At 50.7% G+C, this 23,525-nt stretch overlaps 1 protein-coding gene across 1 annotated transcript; it reads left to right on the top strand.

The window, feature by feature from the left end:
* Positions 1–1,545: 1,545 nt before the first annotated feature.
* On the top strand, positions 1,546–17,048 carry LOC144946669 (programmed cell death protein 6-like). The gene is made up of 6 exons (XM_078875745.1): positions 1,546–1,821; positions 7,217–7,278; positions 8,211–8,255; positions 11,355–11,513; positions 12,255–12,364; positions 14,200–17,048. The coding sequence occupies exons 1-6, from the start codon at positions 1,733–1,735 to the stop codon at positions 14,299–14,301; spliced, it is 567 nt and encodes a 188-aa protein (XP_078731871.1). The 5' UTR covers positions 1,546–1,732; the 3' UTR covers positions 14,302–17,048.
* Positions 17,049–23,525: the final 6,477 nt, after the last annotated feature.

Below are 23,525 nucleotides of genomic sequence, written 5' to 3'. Positions count from 1 at the left end.
TTCGGCGACAACCTAAAACATTTTTATTGGTTGGTGTAAAAAAAGCTGTGAAATGTTTGACAATACCGCCGTTGATTGCGAAAAGTCTACGATTGTAGCCTCATGCACTTGATTTAATTAATCTTTCACGCATTCGAGCATTAAACTGTTCACACCAGCATACACACACGTGTACTTGGCATGTTACACACATCGCAATTGAGTTTATTTTTCGTCGACTTCTATCGCTGCCACCATGGTCAGTGACTGTTCCCACAAACGCACTAATTGTACACTCCCTCCGTGTTGAGGACTCTACCAGACACTGCCTGCTCCACCTTCACCACACTGCACGTCACAACAACAACACTTGGTGACTCACCCCTCCACACCAACCCACTCACCAACCCACCCACCCCACCCCTCCTCACCAACCCACCCGCCCCACCCCTCCTCACCAAACCACCCGCCCCACCCCTCCTCACCCACCCACCCACCCCACCCCTCCTGACCAACCCACCCACCCCTCTTCACCAACCCACCCACCCCTCCTCACCAACCCACCCACCCCACCCCTCCTCACCAACCCACCCGCCCCACCCCTCCTCACCAACCCACCCGCCCCACCCCTCCTCACCAACCCACCCACCCCTCTTCACCAACCCACCCACCCCTCCTCACCAACCCACCCACCCCACACCTCCTCACCAATCCACCCACCCCACCCCTCCTCACCAACCCACCCACCCCTCTTCACCAACCCACCCACCCCTCCTCACCAACCCACCCACCCCACCCCTCCTCACCAACCCACCCGCCCCACCCCTCCTCACCAACCCACCCACCCCACCCCTCCTCACCAACCCACCCACCCCTCTTCACCAACCCACCCCTCTTCACCAACCCACCCACCCCTCCTCACCAACCCACCCACCCCACCCCTCCTCACCAACCCACCCACCCCACCCCTCCTCACCAATCCACCCCACCCCTCACCAACCCACCCGCCCCACCCCTCCTCACCAACCCACCCGCCCCACCCCTCCTCACCAACCCACCCCACCCCTCCTCACCAACCCACCCACCCCACCCCTCCTGACCAACCCACCCCACCCACCCCTCCTCACCAATCCACCCACCCCAAAGACAAAGATCCTCCGTATAGCCTTAACAGACTGTAGGGGCAAATGCTGTTAGCGAGCACCTATGAAGGCCGACACGGCGCACGAGGGGGTGGGTGGCCAGCACCACACCCGGCCGCCTTTGTCTCCCCAGTGACGAAGTTTACACACCGCACCAGGTACTCATTTGAGGCTGAGACGACCTAGGGGAGGCCCAGGACCGGTTCAGATAATCGCCACCGGTGTTGGCCGTGAGCGGGAATCGAACTCGGACCGCAGTACTACCGCTCCCCGCTCAAGTGACGGTGTCGTCACTACGGCGCTCGTGCCAGGCTAGGTGCACTTTTTAAGGCCACCAACCAATCACCACCGTCGTGACGTCATGTAACCGTTTCCTCCCGAGGCCTCGTGGCGGTGACGTCAGCGCCAACTCGGAAACGGCGTCACGTGGCCACATCCTAAATCACTTCCCCCTTTGGACTGAAAGCTGCAGCAACTAAAATTTAACGAACGGAGCCGCTGATTTTTTTTTAAACACAAACTCTCAAGTCTTACGCGTTGCTGTTATTTTTTTTCACAGATTGTTATTCCGTTGATTTATTTCGGGGTTTTTTTCTACAAATATATCCACGATGGCGTACCATCAGCAGTACGCGCAGCCCGGTGGAGCATATGCAGGCGGTGTTCAAGATCAGAATTTCCTGTGGACCATGTTCCAGAGGTGAGGTTGGCTTTCACCTCCTCCGTCAGCACGTGTGTCGTAAAATTATACATATTCATTGATAGTCCTTGTAATTGTGAGATTCTCGTTTGTTGGGATGGTGGTGGTGGTGGTGATGATGGTGAGGATGGTGGTGGTGAGGATGATGAGGATGGTGGTGGTGGTGGTGAGGATGAGGATGGTGGTGGTGGTGATGGTGAGGATGGTTGTGATGAGGATGGTGATGATGAGGATGGTGGTGATGGTGAGGATGGTGGTGGTGGTAGTGAGGATGATGAGGATGGTGGTGATGGTGGTGGTGATGGTGGTGGTGAGGATGAGGATGGTGGTGATGGTGAGGATGGTTGTGATGAGGATGGTGATGATGAGGATGGTGGTGATGGTGAGGATGGTGGTGGTAGTGAGGATGATGAGGATGGTGGTGATGGTGGTGGTGATGAGGATGGTGATGGTGAGGATGAGGATGGTGGTGGTGGTGATGGTGATGGCAGCCGGTGTATGATGGGCGTACCCGGCACGCACCTCACGATTCGCACGGTTGGTTACGTACGGTGCAGAAGAAGTTCCGCATACACAGAGACCCATAGATTAGCGCGGTTGGCTACGTACAGTGCGAAAGAAGTTCTACATACACGGGGCGTGGAGGCTGGTTGATGGATTGTGTTTCACATCGCGGGCTCGTGAGAGGAGAGCGTTTTCATCCAGCAACGGATAGACCACGGCTGCTGCAGCTGATGGCGATGATGTTAGAATCTGGTGTCGGTCGTGATTCATCAATCTTCGTTGTCATACGCATCGTCATCACTGCAGCGTCTTCTGTCATTGTCATGAAGGGCATCAGCATCATCAGCAGCAGTGGCATCATCAGCAGTGGCATCATCATCAGCGGCATCATCATCAGCAGCAGTGCCATCATCAGCGGCATCATCATCAGCAGTATCATCATCAGCGGCATCATCAGCAGCAGTGCCATCATAATCAGCAGTACAATCATCAGCAGTGGCATCAGCGGCATCAGCAGCAGTGCAATCATCATCAGCAGTGCCGTCATCATCAGCAGTGCCATCATCATCAGCGGCATCATCATCAGCAGCAGTGCAATCATAATCAGCAGTGGCATCATCATCATCAGCGGCATCAGCAGCGGCGCCATCATCAGCAGTGGCATCAGCATTAACAGCGCTATCATCACCATCAGCGGCATCATCATCAGCAGTGCCATCATCAGCAGTGCCATCATCAGCAGTGCCATCATCATCAGCAGTGCAATCATCATCAGTGGCATCGGCATCAGCAGCGGCGTCATCAGCAGCAGTGCAATCATCAGCATCATCAGCAGTGCAATCATCATCAGCAGCAGCAGCATCATCATCAGCAGCATCATCGTTATTGGCATTTTCAGAACCATCATCACCCGCAGTAGAGAGACGCGTGTAGAGTAGTTGAGAGTAACCCGCAGTGGTTTGAGTTGGCGAGGCGTGTAAGTTACTGTACATGTTGGTATGTACTGTATGTGTAAGCACGTATTGTAGGTATGTGTAGGTACAGCACATGCTGTTGGCATGTATATTTTGGTATGTGTAGGTACAGCATGTGTAGGTACATGCTGTCTGTATGTGCCTGTAAGTATGTGCATACACGCTCTGTAGGCATGTGTCCTGTACGTGTGTGTGTGTACGTGAATTAGCAGGTCATCTATTCAGTATGTGGGATCATGTACATGAACATCTTCTATGTTTGAGTAGTAGGGGAAGTACATGGGATCATGTACATGAACATCTTCTATGTTTGAGCAGTAGGGGAAGTACATGATATCATGTACGTGAACATCTTCTATGTTTGAGTAGTAGGGTAAGTACATGAGATCATGTACGTGAACATCTTCTATGTTTGAGCAGTAGGGGAAGTACATGATATCATGTACGTGAACATCTTCTATGTTTGAGTAGTAGGGTAAGTACATGGGATCATGTACATGAACATCTGCTATGTTTGAGTAGTAGGGTAAGTACATGGGATCATGTACATGAACATCTTCTATGTTTGAGTAGTAGGGTAAGTACATGGGATCATGTACATGAACATCTTCTATGTTTGAGTAGTAGGGTAAGTACATGGGATCATGTACATGAACATCTGCTATGTTTGAGTAGTAGGGTAAGTACATGGGATCATGTACATGAACATCTTCTATGTTTGAGTAGTAGGGTAAGTACATGAGATCATGTACGTGAACATCTTCTATGTTTGAGTAGTAGGGTAAGTACATGGGATCATGTACGTGAACATCTTCTATGTTTGAGTAGTAGGGGAAGTACATGATATCATGTACGTGAACATCTTCTATGTTTGAGTAGTAGGGTAAGTACATGGGATCATGTACGTGAACATCTTCTATGTTTGAGCAGTAGGGGAAGTACATGATATCATGTACGTGAACATCTTCTATGTTTGAGTAGTAGGGTAAGTACATGGGATCATGTACATGAACATCTGCTATGTTTGAGTAGTAGGGTAAGTACATGAGATCATGTACGTGAACATCTTCTATGTTTGAGTAGTAGGGTAAGTACATGGGATCATGTACATGAACATCTTCTATGTTTGAGTAGTAGGGTAAGTACATGGGATCATGTACATGAACATCTGCTATGTTTGAGTAGTAGGGTAAGTACATGAGATCATGTACGTGAACATCTTCTATGTTTGAGTAGTAGGGTAAGTACATGGGATCATGTACATGAACATCTGCTATGTTTGAGTAGTAGGGTAAGTACATGAGATCATGTACATGAACATCTTCTATGTTTGAGTAGTAGGGTAAGTACATGGGATCATGTACATGAACATCTTCTATGTTTGAGTAGTAGGGTAAGTACATGGGATCATGTACATGAACATCTGCTATGTTTGAGTAGTAGGGTAAGTACATGGGATCATGTACGTGAACATCTGCTATGTTTGAGTAGTAGGGTAAGTACATGGGATCATGTACGTGAACATCTTCTATGTTTGAGTAGTAGGGGAAGTACATGGGCTCGTGTTGTTTACAGGTGTAGCGGTCAGGCCTGAAATCGCTCTCTCACTCAGCCACTGCTGACGGCAGGGGGTGTTTTGGCCTACTCTTCCACGTTGTGCCAGGCGTCTTGAACAGGGGGGGGGGGGTGCAGGGAAATTACCCGCGGCCTTCGCTCCACCGCCATCAACTTGGTTGGACAGAATCTTGATTTTAAGCTTTCGTGACTGCAGGAATCCATCATCTTTGGTTCTTTCGGTAAAGTCACGTAGGTATAAAATGAAATAGATCACGACGTTTCGGGCGCAACACAAGCATCCGTCATCAGGTGGGAAAGCGTGGTCTGCTGCTGATGCAGACTGTTTTTAAAAGGTTTGAAATGTGTGTAGCCCCAGGGTCATAAAGAAGTGGCCGGGGCTGGTGATGTTAATGTGAGAGATTAGCATGATGTTAATGTGAGAGATTAGCATGATGTTAATGTGAGAGATTAGCATGATGTTAATGTGAGAGATTAGCGTGGTGTTAATGTGAGAAATTAGCGTGATGTTAATGTGAGAGATTAGCATGATGTTAGTGTGAGAGATTAGCATGATGTTAATGTGAGAGATTAGCATGATGTTAATGTGAGAGATTAGCATGATGTTAATGTGAGAGATTAGCATGATGTTAATGTGAGAGATTAGCATGATGTTAGTGTGAGAGATTAGCATGATGTTAATGTGAGATATTAGCATGATGTTAATGTGTGAGATTAGCATGATGTTAATGTGAGAAATTAGCATGATGTTAATGTGAGAAATTAGCATGATGTTAATGTGAGAGATTAGCATGATGTTAATGTGAGAGATTAGCATGATGTTAATGTGAGAGATTAGCCTGATGTTAATGTGAGAGATTAGCCTGATGTTAATGTGAGAAATTAGCGTGATGTTAATGTGAGAGATTAGCATGATGTTAATGTGAGAAATTAGCATGATGTTAATGTGAGAGATTAGCATGATGTTAATGTGAGAGATTAGCATGATGTTAATGTGAGAGATTAGCATGATGTTAATGTGAAAAATTAGCCTGATGTTAATGTGAGAAGTTAGCGTGATGTTAATGTGAGAGATTAGCATGATGTTAATGTGAGAGATTAGCATGATGTTAATGTGAGAGATTAGCATGATGTTAATGTGAGAGATTAGCATGATGTTAATGTGAGAGATTAGCATGATGTTAATGTGAGAGATTAGCATGATGTTAATGTGTGAGATTAGCATGATGTTAATGTGAGAAATTAGCATGATGTTAATGTGAGAGATTAGCATGATGTTAATGTGAGAGATTAGCATGATGTTAATGTGAGAGATTAGCATGATGTTAATGTGAGAGATTAGCATGGTGTTAATGTGAGGGATTAGCATCTTGTTAATGTGAGAGATTAGCATGATGTTAATGTGAGAAATTAGCGTGATGTTAATGTGAGAGATTAGCATGATGTTAATGTGAGAAATTAGCGTGATGTTAATGTGTGAGATTAGCATGATGTTAATGTGAGAGATTAGCATGGTGTTAATGTGAGAGATTAGCATGATGTTAATGTGAGAGATTAGCATGATGTTAATGTGAGAGATTAGCATGATGTTAATGTGAGAGATTAGCATGATGTTAATGTGAGAGATTAGCATGATGTTAATGTGAGAGATTAGCATGATGTTAATGTGAGAGATTAGCGTGATGTTAATGTGAGAGATTAGCATGATGTTAATGTGAGAGATTAGCATGATGTTAATGTGAGAGATTAGCATGATGTTAATGTGAGAGATTAGCCTGATGTTAATGTGAGAGATTAGCCTGATGTTAATGTGAGAGATTAACATGATGTTAATGTGAGAGATTAGCATGATGTTAATGTGAGAGATTAGCATGATGTTAATGTGAGAAATTAGCATGTAACTGTAAGATAGGAGGAGAGCGGCCTTCTCGACGAGGGCACGGAAGTGCTTTCCCACCCGATGACGGACGCTTGTGTTGCGCCCAAAACGTCGTGATTTATTTTACATTATACCTACGCGACTTTACCGAAAGAATCAAAAGGTATGGTTGGACAGAGGCGGCGGGGGAGGGGATCGATTTGAGATGGTGCAAGGATGGGCTCAGCTGCCGCGCCTGGAGATAGTGCTTCTCGCAACGTGGTGCCGTGGCGAGGGGGTGAGCGGCAGATCCACAGGTTACATCTTCCCCGGATGGGGGGGGGGGAGATCGTTGACACTGGAATGCTGCGTGGTTTGTTGTTTTTGTGTTGTTGTTTTTACGCTTGTTGTGTTATTGTTGTTTTTATGGTTGTTGTGTTGTTGTTGTTGTTTTTTTTTCTCTCTTCCTCCGTTTTCGTCCCAGAGTCGATAAAGACCGGAGTGGAGCCATTTCTGCGAATGAACTTCAGCAAGCTCTGAGCAATGGTGACTCGGCCACACAACCACACACATACACACACACACCCACAGACCACACACACACACTCCACACACTTCACACACACACACCCACACACACACACCCACACACACACACCCACACACACACACCCACACACACACCCACACACACACACCCACACATACACACACCCACACACACCCACACACACACACTCCCACACACAGACACACACACACACACCCACACACACACACACCCCCCCACACACACACACCCACACACACACACCCACACACACACACCCACACACTCCCACACACACATACACACCCACACACACCCACACACACACCCACACACTCCCACACACACCCACACACACACACCCACACACTCCCACACACACACACACCCACAGACCACACACACACCCACACACTCCCACACACACCCACACACACACCCACACACACACACCCACACACACACCCACCCACACACAAAGACCCCCCCCATAGCCTGTAACAGACTGCAGGGGCAAGTGCCGTTAGCGAGCCGGCACTGCACACGAGGGGGTGGGTGGCCAGCACCACGCCCGACCGCCTTTCTCTCCCCAGTGGCGATGTTTACACACCGCACCAGGTGCTCGCTTGAGGCCGAGTCGACCTAGGCGAGGCCCAAAACCGGTGCAGATAACCGCCACTGCCGTTGACCGTGAGCGGGAATCGAACTCCGTCGCCGGTGTTGTGCCTTTATCGCGGACGCGTGAACCGCTACGCCATCGCTCACCCGCTCGCGAACGACACAACGCACAAACGGCACAACGCACACGCGTTGCTGACAAGACGGTCGCTCGCAACATCCCTTTGCCGCGCTGACCAACGCGTCATTTCTTCGCGTGCCCTCGTGCGTGCGTGCGTGTGACGCCCGCGTTTCTCGATTGTGTTCGCAGGAACGTGGACCCCGTTTAACATGCAGACGGTGCAGCTCATGATGGGTATGACGACGACACGCGGGTGGGGGGGGTGACGGACCCCCCTTCCCGTTCCACCTGTGGGGGCCGAGTGCGGCGGGGAGAGAAAAACACACGGTGGTGATACCGGATCTAGAATATCTCCGCTCCCCACACAACTCTAGTGCCCGATCAGTGCAGCTAGGATGGTGCCATTGATATAAATTAACGTATTGCGCACTATCTAATTTTTAAAAAAGCAGCTCGTTTTTTTCCCAATTTTCCCCGCGATTCGCAACCCCGGTGAGAAACGCTGATGGTGGTGCGTCAAAATCAGTTCTCGTGATGACGTGCGAAAGAATTCCAACGTACGTGCGAACATTCAGGGCCACGATCTTTGTAAGGTGGCAAAATGGCACGAGAGAAATATGGATCGTAAGTTGAAGTAAAATATGGGCGGACCGAACGAGATCGCTGTCAATCCTTTATCAGTCGCCTGCCTTATTATAGGCCAATTCAGACCTTATTGGTCACCCCGTGATCCTTAATAAATCTCAACGTTCATCCTTCAAAGTCCCATCACAAGGGAGAAAAACAAACAAATAGACAAAACAAATTGTATGGACCTGTCGATGACATCACTGCACCAACCAATCAGGGTCAGCGAGCGCCGATGGCAACATGGCTGGCATGACATCATCACCCACGTGCGGTTTTTTAGCCGGTCCATGGCCGACCCACGTACGTTGATTAACATAATGTGAATTATATTAGCGATATTAGTCTTGTTGATGACGTGGACGATGTTATGTCAATTATTTTTTTTTCATTCGTTACATTGCGTTATTAAATTAACGATAGACTTGTGCGTCTTCCTGACAATTCACGAATTATTTATCGTAACTTTATCAACAGACATCATCGTGACTTTCTTGCGTGCTCAGAGTTAAGAGACTTCTTAACATCAACTCCACTTGTGACATTACTGCGCCGTAACGATCTGTGTTGAGTTAGTCCACATATGGTGGTGACGGTCTTTACGCCAAAATTCTTGTCATGAACCCTCCACCACCTGACAGGATTTTCACGTTGACAAACATTAAATTGTTGTTAACTACCTCGCCTGGTATACAGGAGGTCGTCAGTTTGATCCTAACCCTGACGCCTGCTGTGTATTTGGAGTTTGCGGTGTCTCTCATCATCATCATGGTGGCTAGGAGATGTTAACTACCTCGCCTGGTATACAGGAGGTCGTCAGTTCGATCCCAACCCTGACGCCTGCTGTGTATTTGGAGTTTGCGGTGTCTCTCATCATCATCACGGTGGCTAGGAGATGTTAACTACCTCGCCTGGTATACTGGAGGTCGTCAGTTCGATCCCAACCCTGACGCCTGCTGCTGTATATTTGAAGTTTGCGGTGTCTCTCTCTCATCATCATCACGGTGGCTAGGAGATGTTATCTACCTCGCCTGGTATACTGGAGGTCGTCAGTTCGATCCCAACCCTGACGCCTGCTGCTGTATATTTGAAGTTTGCGGTGTCTCTCTCTCATCATCATCACGGTGGCTAGGAGATGTTAACTACCTCGCCTGGTATACTGGAGGTCGTCAGTTCGATCCCAACCCTGACGCCTGCTGTGTATTTGGAGTTTGCGGTGTCTCTCTCTCATCATCATCACGGTGGCTAGGAGATGTTAACTACCTCGCCTGGTATACTGGAGGTCGTCAGTTCGATCCCAACCCTGACGCCTGCTGCTGTATATTTGAAGTTTGCGGTGTCTCTCATCATCATCACGGTGGCTAGGAGATGTTAACTACCTCGCCTGGTATACTGGAGGTCGTCAGTTCGATCCCAACCCTGACGCCTGCTGCTGTATATTTGAAGTTTGCGGTGTCTCTCTCTCATCATCATCACGGTGGCTAGGAGATGTTAACTACCTCGCCTGGTATACAGGAGGTCGTCAGTTCGATCCCAACCCTGACGCCTGCTGTGTATTTGGAGTTTGCGGTGTCTCTCATCATCATCAAGGTGGCTAGGAGATGTTAACTACCTCGCCTGGTATACTGGAGGTCGTCAGTTCGATCCCAACCCTGACGCCTGCTGCTGTATATTTGAAGTTTGCGGTGTCTCTCTCTCATCATCATCACGGTGGCTAGGAGATGTTAACTACCTCGCCTGGTATACTGGAGGTCGTCAGTTCGATCCCAACCCTGACGCCTGCTGCTGTATATTTGGAGTTTGCATGTCTCTCTCCTCGTGGTCGTGTCGATTTTTCTTCGGGTCCTCCGGTTTTTCCCTCCACATTTAGAAACACGCCTTTCGAGTATTCAGCTACTTAACATTTCCATGTGACATGCCGCTTCGTTGAGCTATCATTTGTGGTAGCCAGGTCGCTTATGAAAAAGAACTACACATCGCTCAGTGGGGCCTTACCTGGTAAAATAAAACAGTTTGAGTTTAGTTAATCATGATAATTGTTTTTTTACCCTTCTATCTGGCAACAAAACTGACACCTTTTTTTACAAGGAGTCATGTTTGCATAGACCACAATACCTGCAGTCATAATGCAAACAAAAAACATAACTCTGATAATATATGCACTGTCCTTGAAGTTGATTGGTCCACACCCGAGACAGCTTTCCTTAAAGGCTAGTCTCACATGGGTTGGACCAGATGACGCCAAAAGGCGCACAACCCATGTGAGACTAGGCTCTAAGGAAAGCTGTCTCGGGTGTGGACCAATCAACTTCAAGGACAGTGCATACATTATCAGAGTTATGTTTTTTGTTTGCATTATGACTGCAGGTATTGTGGTCTATGCAAACATGACTCCTTGTAAAAAAAGGTGTCAGTTTTGTTGCCAGATAGAAGGGTAAAAAAAACAATTATATTTTTTACTAGCAAATGAGGTTCCAATGGTTTAGTTAATCAATTCTGACCAATAAGGCCGCTCGACACCACAGTGAGCCAAACTTTTCACAACAGAATTCAACATCGACGACCCGTCATTTTCGCTCCCTCGGGGGGCGGGGGGGGGCGGGGAATCGAGCGTGCCGCTTCGCGTCTTTCTCGTGCCTCTCTCTCCGCACGCAACGCCGTGCGCGCCGCCCCCACGTTCGCCGCTCTGGCCGTCTGGACGCGCAGGAATGTTCGACCGCGAACGCAAGGGCACCATCGGCTTCGCCGAGTTTGCCGGACTCTGGAAGTACGTGACGGACTGGCAGGGCGTCTTCCGTTCCTTCGACCGCGACAACTCGGGCTTCATCGACAAGCAGGAGCTCAAGGGGGCCCTCTCCAGCTTCGGTGAGATCGGCGTCGTCGTCGTCGTTAGGAGCGCGTGGGAGGGGGGGGAGGGGGGGAGCGGGGGAGCGGGGGAGCATAGAGGTAGAGTGTAACGATTGATTTCTGCTGCACCGCCAGCGGCCTATAGCAGCTGGTGTGGACGCTGGTCACCCGTCCGAGCGCGCGCCACGCCATGGAACATGGCCCAACGTTGGCGGGGTCCTAGTCGCGGTTGGGCCCAAAATTATAATCGCGTCACTTTCATTCATTCAGCCGCTACGTAATCCACAAAATCCACGCGGTCCCTCGTAGCTCTCCGCTGAATTTGGCGCGACACGCGACATCGTTTGCGTCGTGCCCACAGCTGCAGTTGTCGGTCGTCGGGAAGACCCCCAGCGGTGGAGCTTGGCTCCACAGAGAGGCACTGGCCCCGTGTCTGGAAGCTGCCCGGCAAGGCCCACTTAAACGGCGTGGCAGGGTGAAGCCGGGCCTTGAGGATTTGCGATAAGGAACTGGTTTGGGCGTTGATTTCGCCCCGGGTTCTTCCCTCCCCGCCAACGGCTCTCCGCCGTCGTAGCCGCGGCTGCCTTAGTGCCGCAGCCTGGCGACGGAAGACGTGCGGGAATCACGCGGCTCCCAACGGCCTTCGGCGTTGCCCCGGAGCAGTTCCACGGCAATACGGGCTGTGGGCTTGGCGAGGGAGGGGGGGGGGAGGTGGGGGAGGAGGGAGCTTCACCGTTTGTCCGTTGCGCGCGTCCGCAGGGTACCGCTTCTCGGACCAGCTGCTGGACCTCCTCGTCTGGAGGTTCGACCGCCAGGGCCGGCAGCAGGTGGCGTTCGACGACTTCATCCAGTGCTGCATCGCGCTGCAGGTGAGGAGGATGCGGGGCGCGCGTGGAAAAGTGGGGGCGTGGGTGGGCACGTGGGCGTGGGGGGGCACGTGGGCGTGGGTGGGCACGTGGGCGTGGGTGGGCACGTGGGTGGGCACGTGGGCGTGGGGGGGCACGTGGGTGGGCACGTGGGCGTGGGGGGGCACGTGGGCGTGGGTGGGCACGTGGGCGTGGGTGGGCACGTGGGCGTGGGGGGGCACGTGGGCGTGGGTGGGCACGTGGGCGTGGGTGGGCACGTGGGCGTGGGTGGGCACGTGGGTGGGCACGTGGGCGTGGGTGGGCACGTGGGCGTGGGGGGGCACGTGGGCGTGGGTGGGCACGTGGGCGTGGGTGGGCACGTGGGTGGGCACGTGGGCGTGGGTGGGTACGTGGGTGGGCACGTGGGCGTGGGTGGGCACGTGGGCGTGGGTGGGCACGTGGGCGTGGGTGGGCACGTGGGTGGGCACGTGCACGTGGGTGGGCACGTGGGCGTGGGGGGGCACGTGGGCGTGGGTGGGCACGTGGGCGTGGGTGGGCACGTGGGCGTGGGGGGGCACGTGGGCGTGGGTGGGCACGTGGGCGTGGGTGGGCACGTGGGCGTGGGGGGGCACGTGGGCGTGGGTGGGTACGTGGGTGGGCACGTGGGCGTGGGGGGGCACGTGGGCGTGGGTGGGCACGTGGGCGTGGGTGGGCACGTGGGCGTGGGTGGGCACGTGGGCGTGGGGGGGCACGTGGGCGTGGGTGGGCACGTGGGCGTGGGTGGGCACGTGGGCGTGGGTGGGCACGTGGGCGTGGGTGGGCACGTGGGCGTGGGTGGGCACGTGGGCGTGGGTGGGTACGTGGGTGGGCACGTGGGCGTGGGTGGGCACGTGGGCGTGGGCGGGCACGTGGGCGTGGGTGGGCACGTGGGCGTGGGTGGGCACGTGGGCGTGGGTGGGTACGTGGGTGGGCACGTGGGCGTGGGTGGGCACGTGGGCGTGGGTGGGCACGTGGGCGTGGGTGGGTACGTGGGTGGGCACGTGGGCGTGGGTGGGCACGTGGGCGTGGGCGGGCACGTGGGCGTGGGTGGGCACGTGGGCGTGGACGCCATGCCGGGAATTCCGCTTGCGAGCAACTTGGTGGGAGGTGGGGGCGGGGGGGGGGGCTTCCGAGTCAATCGCGGCAGGAAAGGTGTTCCGGTTGTCGGCTCGTTCATCAAATGATACTGCCATTGGGCGATTGCCCAAAACGTCGCCTGTTTTATAGAAATATTTACGTAGATCTGTCCTCTGAAGGCCTACGGCTGGGGTCGGGCAACGAAAATCACAAGAAGAGGCATTTTCTCGGGGGGGATTCTGTGTAAAAAACAAAACCTCAATATTTCAAGAGCCGCAACCGCAGCAGCCCTTCAAGAGAGAAACCGCACGCGGCTACGGGGCCGCGGGTTGCCCACCCCTGGCCAAGCGGTCTCGTCGACGAGCGTGCCGAGTTGTTCTGCTGTTTGTGATTGTGCACCGCTGCCGACGCCGCAGCAGCAGCAGCAGCAGCAGCGGCGTCGCCAAATAATTTATTGGTAGATGTGATCGGGAAGAGGAGGAGGTGGTTGCGTGCGATGGGTGGGACACGCGTGCGGGAAGGAAGAGGGTGTAGGGTAAGCGACTTTGGAGGTTCTGCGTAGAGGTGGCAGGGGTGGTGTTCGCGATAATGGTTTAACAGTGGTAATAATGGAGATTGTGGTGGTCACGACGACGACGACGATGATGATGGTCGTTACGTCGGCGATGGTGGTGGTGGCAGCGATGATGGTCACGCGAATGACCTTGATGCTCAACATTATTTCCCGTTTTCCTCTTCTCCAGACTCTGACCGGGGCATTCCGGATGCACGACACGGATCAGGACGGCTGGATCCGGATTTCCTACGAGCAGTTCCTGAGCATGGTGTTCAGCATGCGGTCCTGAAGATCGGCATCCGGAGTTTGTGCCACCCAACTAACTTCGCCATACAGTTGGGATATACCGTAATCAGTAGGCATGTAACGATGCGTCAATTTGTCAATGCATTCTTTTTTACAAAAATCAACAGGCGTGGTCAAAGGCGCCCAAAAGCCACAGCCGTCTCTCGCGATCTTGCGAAGTTACAATCCACCCATCGCCTGCATAAATTGCCGATTTAATCGCTCCATCTCCTCCGCGGTGGACGCACGCCCCTTGGTCGCCGCTCCGCCGTTACCCCAGCGATGCGGTCCGTTCAGACGCGGCCGCTCGCCTTAACGCTGCGAACGACACATTTATAAAACCTGAGTGTGCGTTCTCTGATTCGCCCGGTCCTCTTTCCGCGCCCGTCTCTCGGCGCCTTTCACAAGCGCCCGCCTCTCCCCCTGCTTCTTTGCGCCCTTCTCTGTGATTGTTTGGTAATGGCCACGTTTACGAGAAAATTGCCGATGATGCCGCCTGCTGCTGCTGCTGCATTGGCAAAGGGGCACAATTAACAACAACAAATGTCAACGCATTCCGTCAATGACAACAGCGTTGTGGCCTTAAAATAAAAAAATATTTCTAGCGTGCTTCAAAAAAATATTAACACTTCCGAGAAAGTTCCAACAAGACCACAAGGAAATGTGGCTCCGGTCCCTGGAGACCACCTGGAGAAGATTCCAGGCACGCGTTGACAAAGATGGCGAACAAGTGTGAGACTCTTTGACTTTTTGAAGATATTAACATTACATTCGTTATGTTACGGTGAATTATCCGTTCTTTTTCCATTAAAAACGATAGTCCCATATAAGTGCCAACACATTTTTTCGAAGCACCCTTTATATAAGGGGACGTTTCATAGCGCATGAGGAAGGCCCACTGTGTTGTCGTACGTACGTGGAACTTCTTCCGAACCGTGCGTAGCCAACCGGAGGTGCGGGGGCAAGGACGAGAAAAATCTGAGGCTGCGTTGTCGTTATCGACGGATGCGTTGAGTTGTCTGCATATCTGTGTCAACCCCCTTATCGGTGCCTACCTTATTACACAACAATTCAGACCTTATTGGTCACCCCGTGCCTCTTATAACTCTCAACGTTCATCTTACAAAGTCCCATCACAAGGCAGAAACACAAACAGATAGACAAAAAAATGTTTGCCCGCATTGAAACGGCTGTTACGCAGTATGGAGCTGAAAACTCAATTTCCCTGTACAAGAATACGGGGTAAACCGCGTGGGTTGACAGGCGTGTGTCTGCGTCCAATGGAGCAATATGTCACGGCAGAGGGAATGCTCGCCGACTGGACAAAACGCAACCTCCTCATTACGCGAGTCGGCGTCTCGACTCTTCAACGGCAAAGTTCCGCTTTCCAATACCGCATTTTTTTTTTTATAAATCCCCAGCACTCGAGCCGTTGAGACGTCCCTAGGCACTCGATCGCACGTACTCGCTCGTACTCGCTCGCTCTCTGTTGCGTCGTCCACTCGAGCTGACCGATCGGTTACGTCGTGTGGCGAAGGCGATTTTGAACAACCGCGATTGGATTGAATGGAGGCGGTTTAATGTGGAGCAAAAAAACAAAATAATCGATTTTTTTATTTGCATGTATTATTGGATCGTTACCCCTCGATCGCGGGTGGGGAGGTCGGGTGGTCGCATCGTTACATTCTGAATTTCGTTTGCGATACAATGCCAAAAAGATGTAACGTTCGGTTATCAAAAGTAGCACTTGGGAAACTTATATTTGGGTAACAAACAACAATAAAAAGGTGCATTTATAATGAGAGCCTTGTTTAAACTTTCGTTTTGTGTTTGTTTCTTTTTTAACCGACCATTGATAACATTTATGCTTAAACTAGATTGGCCATATCACAGCCTTATTATCGCACAATAGCCAACGATTACAAGGCTCGTGACAAGACGGGGGAAAAAAGCGCGCTTGCCGACAGGAATCAAACGCAACACACAGCAGGGTTTTCGCAGCCCCCCTCCAAACCCGCGATTCACGAATAGATTGCCGGGAGTTGAATCCGACCTGACCAAATCTGTGCCATTAAACCCCCGCCCCAAGCACCCAGCGGCACGGCCGAACAGATTTCGATGGGCACGTTGGTGCGGCGAACGATTTGTTCAACGACTCGCCGGTGACTTGCGGGTGTGTTCGGTTCGCTCGCTCGCTCAACGGGAACGCCGAAGAGCTAATTCCCGCGACCGAGAATCTTCAAGGACAGGAATGCAGGAAGTCAATCGGGATGTCTTAATTTTATTTGTTAAAAATTATTATTATTCGGCCATGTTGGGGTGGCGGGCTGTTTTAAGAGACACATATGGGCAGATCATCACGTGACCTAACCCCCCCCCCCCCCCAATGATTGTCTATATTAATGATTCGGTGCCAACACACTCGAAGAGATTTCTAGGCAGCATATGGTGCTCTTGTGACGGTAGAATCGGTCCTCCCATTGTCCCGCACCTCCGATTAGCACGGTTGGTCGCGTACGGTGCCAAAGGAGTTCAACATACACACGTGCCTTGCATGTCACGTGACATAACCGCACTGCGTGTATATTGACAAGGAGCGCCAGCCTTGTTTGGACCACCGTAGTTACGCTGGCAACGGGACAATGAAACGACTGCTATACCTTTCGATTTAAAGCTTTTGTGACTGCAGGGATTCATCTTCTGGGTTCTTTCGGTAAAGTCACGTAGAAGGGAAATAATAAAATAATAAAAATAAAACATAAAATATGTTTTCTTTTTATTATTTAAAATGATGAAAATAAAACATAATAAAATATATTTTATTTTTATTATTTAAAATGATAAAAATAAAACATAATAAAATGTTTTTTTTTATTTTATCATTTCTCTTCTACGTGACTTTACCGAAAGAACCAAGAAGACTGCTATACCGCTTTTATCGATTAGTAGGGAGTCGCATAACTCCAGGACAACGTCGCCGCCAATTTCCTGCCGCTGGGTCGTACCTCGCTCGGGGCGGGGGCGGGGGCGTTGCGCGATCCGTGTCAATTTAATTCTGTATTGTCAAAGGGGGGCCGTGTTCTCGCTTGTCTTGTTGTTTATTACACTGGTTACATATTCCGCGAGCTGTGAGCCGCGTTGTCATTTGCGTCTCAAACCGAGCGAGTCGTGAGGTTTCCAATGCGCGACAACTACTGCTGCTACGACGGCTGATATTCTTATTTGCTGGGTAAGGGCCCAACTGAGCGATGATGTGGCTGTCTTTCAGAAGCGACCTGGCCGCAAATGTGAGCTCGACGAAGTGGGCTCATCACGTGGCAGCCAGTCACTCAACAATTCGCAGTCGTGGCCACATCTCGGCCGCTGCCCATCGGCCCCTCTCCCCGTGACGTGTCCTAGCGCAAGCACACTTACTTTTCTCAGCGGTCAATACGCCGTCTTAAACCTGCGTATGTAACCCAAATTGCATGAAGTTTTTTTTACTTTTTACCAGGTAAGGCCCCACTAGGCTTTGTAGCTTTTTGTCAGAAGCGACCTGGCCACAAATGATAGCCCAACGGGAAGTGGCTTGTCGTCACGTGGACATTTATAGCAGTCGAGTGACCCCAAACGCGTGATGTTGATTCTAAATGCGGAGGGAAAAGACCGGAGGTCTCGGAGAGAAATCCAAGCCACCATGGAGAGAGAGAGACACAACAAACTCCAAACTTCCAGCAGGCATCAGCCTTGGGCAGGGGTCGGCAACCAAAATAACAAGAAGAGCCATTTCTTTCCAATTCGGTACAAAATTCAGTATTTCAAGAGCCGCAATGCATCTGAGTACATACTGTACTCACGTACATATCGTCAAGAAGCAGCCCGTAAAGAGCCGCATGCGGCTCCGGAGCCGTAGGTTGCCGACCCCTGGCCTAGGGGATAGAACCCACGACCTCCTGCACACCAGGCGAGGTAGTTAACATCTCCTAGCCACCGCGGCGCCCAGTAAAATGAACACGTACACCCGGTAAACTTGACACGTTGAGCCAACGTAAGGCCAACGTTCGGTCTTAACGGTTTCAACCACGTGCAACAACGCGTTACCCACACCTCCCCAACGTGTGTTGCACATCTACCGCGCAGTCGGTGGCGACGGAATATTTGAAGAGGTTTCTATTCGAAGGGTCTGCACGGAGAGAGAGGAGAGAGAGAGAGAGATGTGCAAGGCTTGGAGTTTGCTGAAGTGAGACGGAGAGAGAAGCACGTGGGACCTGACAGGCGCGGATTTAAATACTCCGTCGTTCTCTGCGCAAGCCATCGGTGACGGGCCTGGTGAGACCACCAACACGCCGCACGTGAGAAACTCCGGCTTGTGTGTACGTGCGTACGTTGAACTTCTTTCGCGCCGTACGTAGCCAACCGTGCCAATCGGAGGCGCGGGGGGAATGATGACAAGCTGCGCACAGAAAAAGCAGTTCTCGAAGAAATTGGTTGGTAAATCTGGATGATGTGAAAGTGCACCGCTTCCAGTGGATTCCTGATATCGCAAGGAAGAGCATTCCAGACGACTCGTCTGTGGTTCTCTGTGTGAGTGTATGTGTCTCTGTGAGTCTATTCATCTCTCTGAGTCTATGGGTCTCTGTGTGAGTCTGTGGTTCTCTGTGTGAATGTATGGGTCTCTCTGAGTCTGTTCTCTCTGTGAGTCTGTGGTTCTCTGTGTGAGTGTATGGGTCTCTCTGAGTCTGTTCTCTCTGTGAGTGTATGGGTCTCTCTGTGAGTCTGTGTTTCTCTGTGTGAGTATCGGTCTCTTTGTGAGTCTGTTCTTCTCTGTTGTGAGTCGACGGTTCTCCACGCAAGCCATCGGCAGACCTGGGCCTATAACCACCAACATCTCCACACTTGAGAACCCCCCTGAATCGCGTGCGGCCAGAAATCCATCTTCAAGCCCCGATAATCTCAGCTGCGCTCGCTCCGCACTCTGACCTCAGAACACCAGGGGTCGGCCGCTCTTGGCCAATTCCCAATTAATATCGCCGCTCTCCGTGCAATCGCCCGCACCGTCCAATGATTTCTCCAGCAACATTTTTTTTGGAAGGTCCAGAGCCCGAGCGGCTTTCGATGCAGGTGATAGATTATTCTGTTGAAACAGCTGACGATTGTGCTGCTGACGATGCCAGTACAGCCATTGTTGGACATTAAGCCGCCGGTTCACGTGGTGCTGCTGATTATGACAACACATTCCTGCGGAGGGAGCTGGTAGGAACGTTGGGTTGCTCGGTCAATGGCCAGGGTCAACGGCGGCGTGGTGTATTCCGCAAATATGGCCGACTGTGAGTGCGGGCACAAGCCGGCGTGAGTAGGTTAAACGTTGAGTTTTATAAGGGCACCACGGGGTGACCAGCCCCTCCCCACCCAGCCCCACCCCTCCCACCCCCCACCCAGCCCCACCCTCCCCACCCCTCCCACCCCCCACCCAGCCCCACCCTCCCCACCCAGCCCCTACCCACCCTCAACCACCCAGCCCCTCCCCACCCTCCCCTCTCCACCCAGCCCCACCACCCACCCAGCCCCACCCTCCCCACGCAGCCCCTCCCCACCCAGCCCCACCCTCCCCACCCAGCCCCTCCCTGCACGACGGACACAATAATCCCCTGTGGGCTGGTGTAACCAGGAGGTTCCTACCAGGAATACTCATGCCTGTTGCACGACCGCTCGCTACTGACACCAGCGGCATCATGATGGAAATAAAAAACCAACGCGACTCCACCCAGTCATTGTTAGTTTGCATGAAGACCAGGACACAAAGTGACGTTCAACATGAAACACTTTAATCGCACAATACTGTAACTTTACAGAGGTCGAGAGGTCGTCACGGCCAGTGCCGTTGAGGCCACGGCGCAGCGCCATCGCTTCCTTCCTTCTGCCAGAGCCTGCAGCTTTTGCACAGTCGAAACCCGACCTATCGGGACCTATTTGACACTCACCACCACCGCCTGGCCTTAGGTCTTCTCTTCCCCTTGGTCACCCACATCTGGGTGCCACTACTGTCCTGCACACCACGTGTCCCACCCATCACGACCTCCTCTTCCTATTCACAACCTCCAAGTCGCTTCACCCCATCCCCCTCCACCCTGCACACCACGTGTCCCACCCATCACGACCTCCTCTTCCTATTCACAACCTCCAAGTTGCTTCACCCCATCCCCCTCCACCCTACCACACCACGTGTCCCACCCATCACGACCTCTTCTTCCTATTCACAACCTCCAAGTTGCTTCACCCCATCCCCCTCCACCCTGCACACCACGTGTCCCACCGATATCGATAATTGAACTTCCATTTTAAAACACTTTTTTTGCACGGTGTATATATGTGTATGCTTACTTGCATATCCAGTATATTTAGGCCACGATACAATTATTTTTTTTGCAAATAAATATAAACATTCCATTACGCCTACCTGCAGCCTGGCATGGGTCCATAGCAAAAGGGTGATTTGTCGGTCAAGCGGCTCCTCTTATCTGCAATAATAAATAAATAAATAACGTGCGGATAATTGGAACACCGTTCCGCAAAGACCCCCTGGGATAAATTAGCGGATGATTGGAAGATCTTGGTCGCGGGTAAATCGATTTTTTTTTTACACGCGTTTTATTAAATCACTGTTGTTGTTGTCGTATCCCCAAATCTTGTAACTCAATTTTTACCCACTTCCCAATGTGGTATCGACTGCAAACTTGGTATACTTATGTCATACTGATGACAATTCTATATTCTATCATACAAATAAAAATTATATATTTTTAAACATTCTTTTTTATATGTTATGTTTCGGCTTGGGTCTAATTGTCCACGGTCAGCTGACGTTGGCTGTAATTGGCCACGGCCCCTTACGTTGTGGCAAGCTTCGGGGCCACTTCCTGGAGTCATGGAGTTCTGCCATTACTAGTACATTTCATAAAAGCGTGTTTTTAAAAAAGTAGTTTTTTAATATTACTTGTTTTTTGGGGAACACTACTGCTCCTGCAGATAATAGGATTCGCGGATAAGAGGTCTGCATATGATGCAGCGGTACATTGCAACGCGCATTCGAGTCAAGTTGCCTCCCTCTCTGTCTCCGCTCAGCGGATATCGTGCTGACCTCTTCTGCTGTTGTCCGAGATGCTGATGGACTTTCGACGGTATCCTCAGCGTCGTTGTCATCATCAGCAGCAGCAGCAGCAACAACATCAGTGGCATTACACCATAGCCTGGCGCCTGGTCTCGTCCGGGGATGCAGTTACACGCCCCCCACACTCGATAGCTACGCAGATGATCAGCAGCAGCAGCATCGCGAAGCAATTGGCAATCGCTCTGATCAGCAATCGTCTTCATAATTTCCATTACATCCATCACAATTCATCACCATCAGTTGCGTTGCCAGCAGTTGTACATCAGCGGCAGCGGCATTGCAGAGCCGTAATAAAAAAAAAACGTCATCAGCACTATTAATCCTAGACTTGAAGCTTTCGTGACTGCAAGGATTCACACTCTTAGGTTTTTTTCGGTAAAGTCACGTAGGTAAAAAAATAATAATAATAAAATCAAATTATAATAAATGATAATAACTACATTAAATCATGTGTTATTATTTTATTATTATTATTTTTTTACCTACGTGACTTTCCCGAAAAAAAACCTAATAGTATCAGCACTATTATCATCAGCAGAAGCAGTAATGGCATCATAATCATCATCAGCAGTAGCACTAGCAGCAGCATCGGCAGGGGGCATTGACACACTCCACATCATCAGCAATAGTGGTGGCATTATCATCATCAGCAGCAGTGGCAGTCCAATCAGCATCACCAAAGAATGTGTCTATATCGATTAACGTGTGGGTATGGGGAACGGTAGTGTAGTGGTTGGCGCAACGCGCTACGAAACCCCGCCGACCCGAGTTCGATTCCCGCCCGCGGCTTCAAGGCCGCGCGTCCCTCTTGAAGGACTGCTGCCTTCGTGGTTAGGTGCCGTCCATAAATGACGTCACGCGATTTTGAACGATTTTTGACCCCCCCCCCCCTCGTCACACGGCGTCACAAAAAGTCAGACCCCCCCCCCTCCCTCAAATATGACGTCACTAAGCTCTGCCCCCCCCCCCCCCCCCAAAACAATATTTCCATTTTGAAAATAAAACATGCTTCAAATCGCTTTAAACTATTGTCATTGTAGTGCCGTATTTAATGTGGCGCTGCACTCTGATGTTGTAGGAGTGTTGTTATAACAATTAGTGTTGTTATAACAATTCTATATTTATTTAAAGTTGCGCATTTTTACGTGACATTTCTCACCCCCCCCCCCTCGTCACACATCGTCACAAATGTCTGAACCCCCCCTAGGTGTGTGACGTCATTTATGGACGGCCCCTGACGCGTCGTTTATTAAGGACCCAACGCCGCCTCGTATTCACCACCGCAGTGCATTGCGGCTCTTGAATTCGTCGACAGATTTCGCGAAAAATTAACCCATAAAAACAAAGTTTTTCACTATAAATCCTTTATATGCGTGGCGGCTAGAGTCCTCTCGTCCTCTGGCTTGAGATGGCTGCCACCTATGGGTCAGATTATTGCCTGCCACCATTAAGCAATTGGTAATTAAATATAATTAATTTTTTCCTAAAAAGTGTATTTTTTGGAAATATTTTTTTCACGAAAATAAATTGTCACGCACAACGAGTCTGTGTGCAAAATGTCACCTCGATTGGATCACGGGAAGTGGGTTAAAAAAAACTAAATATTTGCACGGTCGTAAGCGCGCAAGCAAGCAAGCAAGTGAACTTAATATAAAGGATTTTTAAAAAAATCCGTCTCTTTGTTCAGTCGATTTCCAACCCCCTGCCCGAGACCGCTACCGGACCCGCCCGTACACATCCCGTAGCGTTTTCTCAAAGGCACAAATCTCACAGCTGGAATTCCGACAAATTATAGAACACAAAACAAATGTAAGAACCCGAGCTGTTAATTGCGTTGATGGTTTCGTTGCCTTTTTTGCGCTTTATCTTACTGTGGGGGAATGAATACTGGAGGTCGGTGAAAACAAGGAGCTTTGTAGCTCGTCGGATTCCTCCAGGATAAATACAGATTCTGTTTCGTCTTTTTTTTTTTTGGGGGGGGGGGGTTCTCTGGTCCTAAGACTGGCGCAGCAACCAGCTGGTTCAAAGACATCGCGCTACACGTTATTATCAAAGCATGATTGTTTGCATGTTGCTTACCA

Source organism: Lampetra fluviatilis, chromosome 42, assembly GCF_964198595.1.
Source record: "Lampetra fluviatilis chromosome 42, kcLamFluv1.1, whole genome shotgun sequence".
NCBI classification, from domain to species: domain Eukaryota; kingdom Metazoa; phylum Chordata; class Hyperoartia; order Petromyzontiformes; family Petromyzontidae; genus Lampetra; species Lampetra fluviatilis.
Note: the sequence above shows the minus strand (reverse complement) of the source record. Positions and strands in the feature narration are given on the sequence as shown.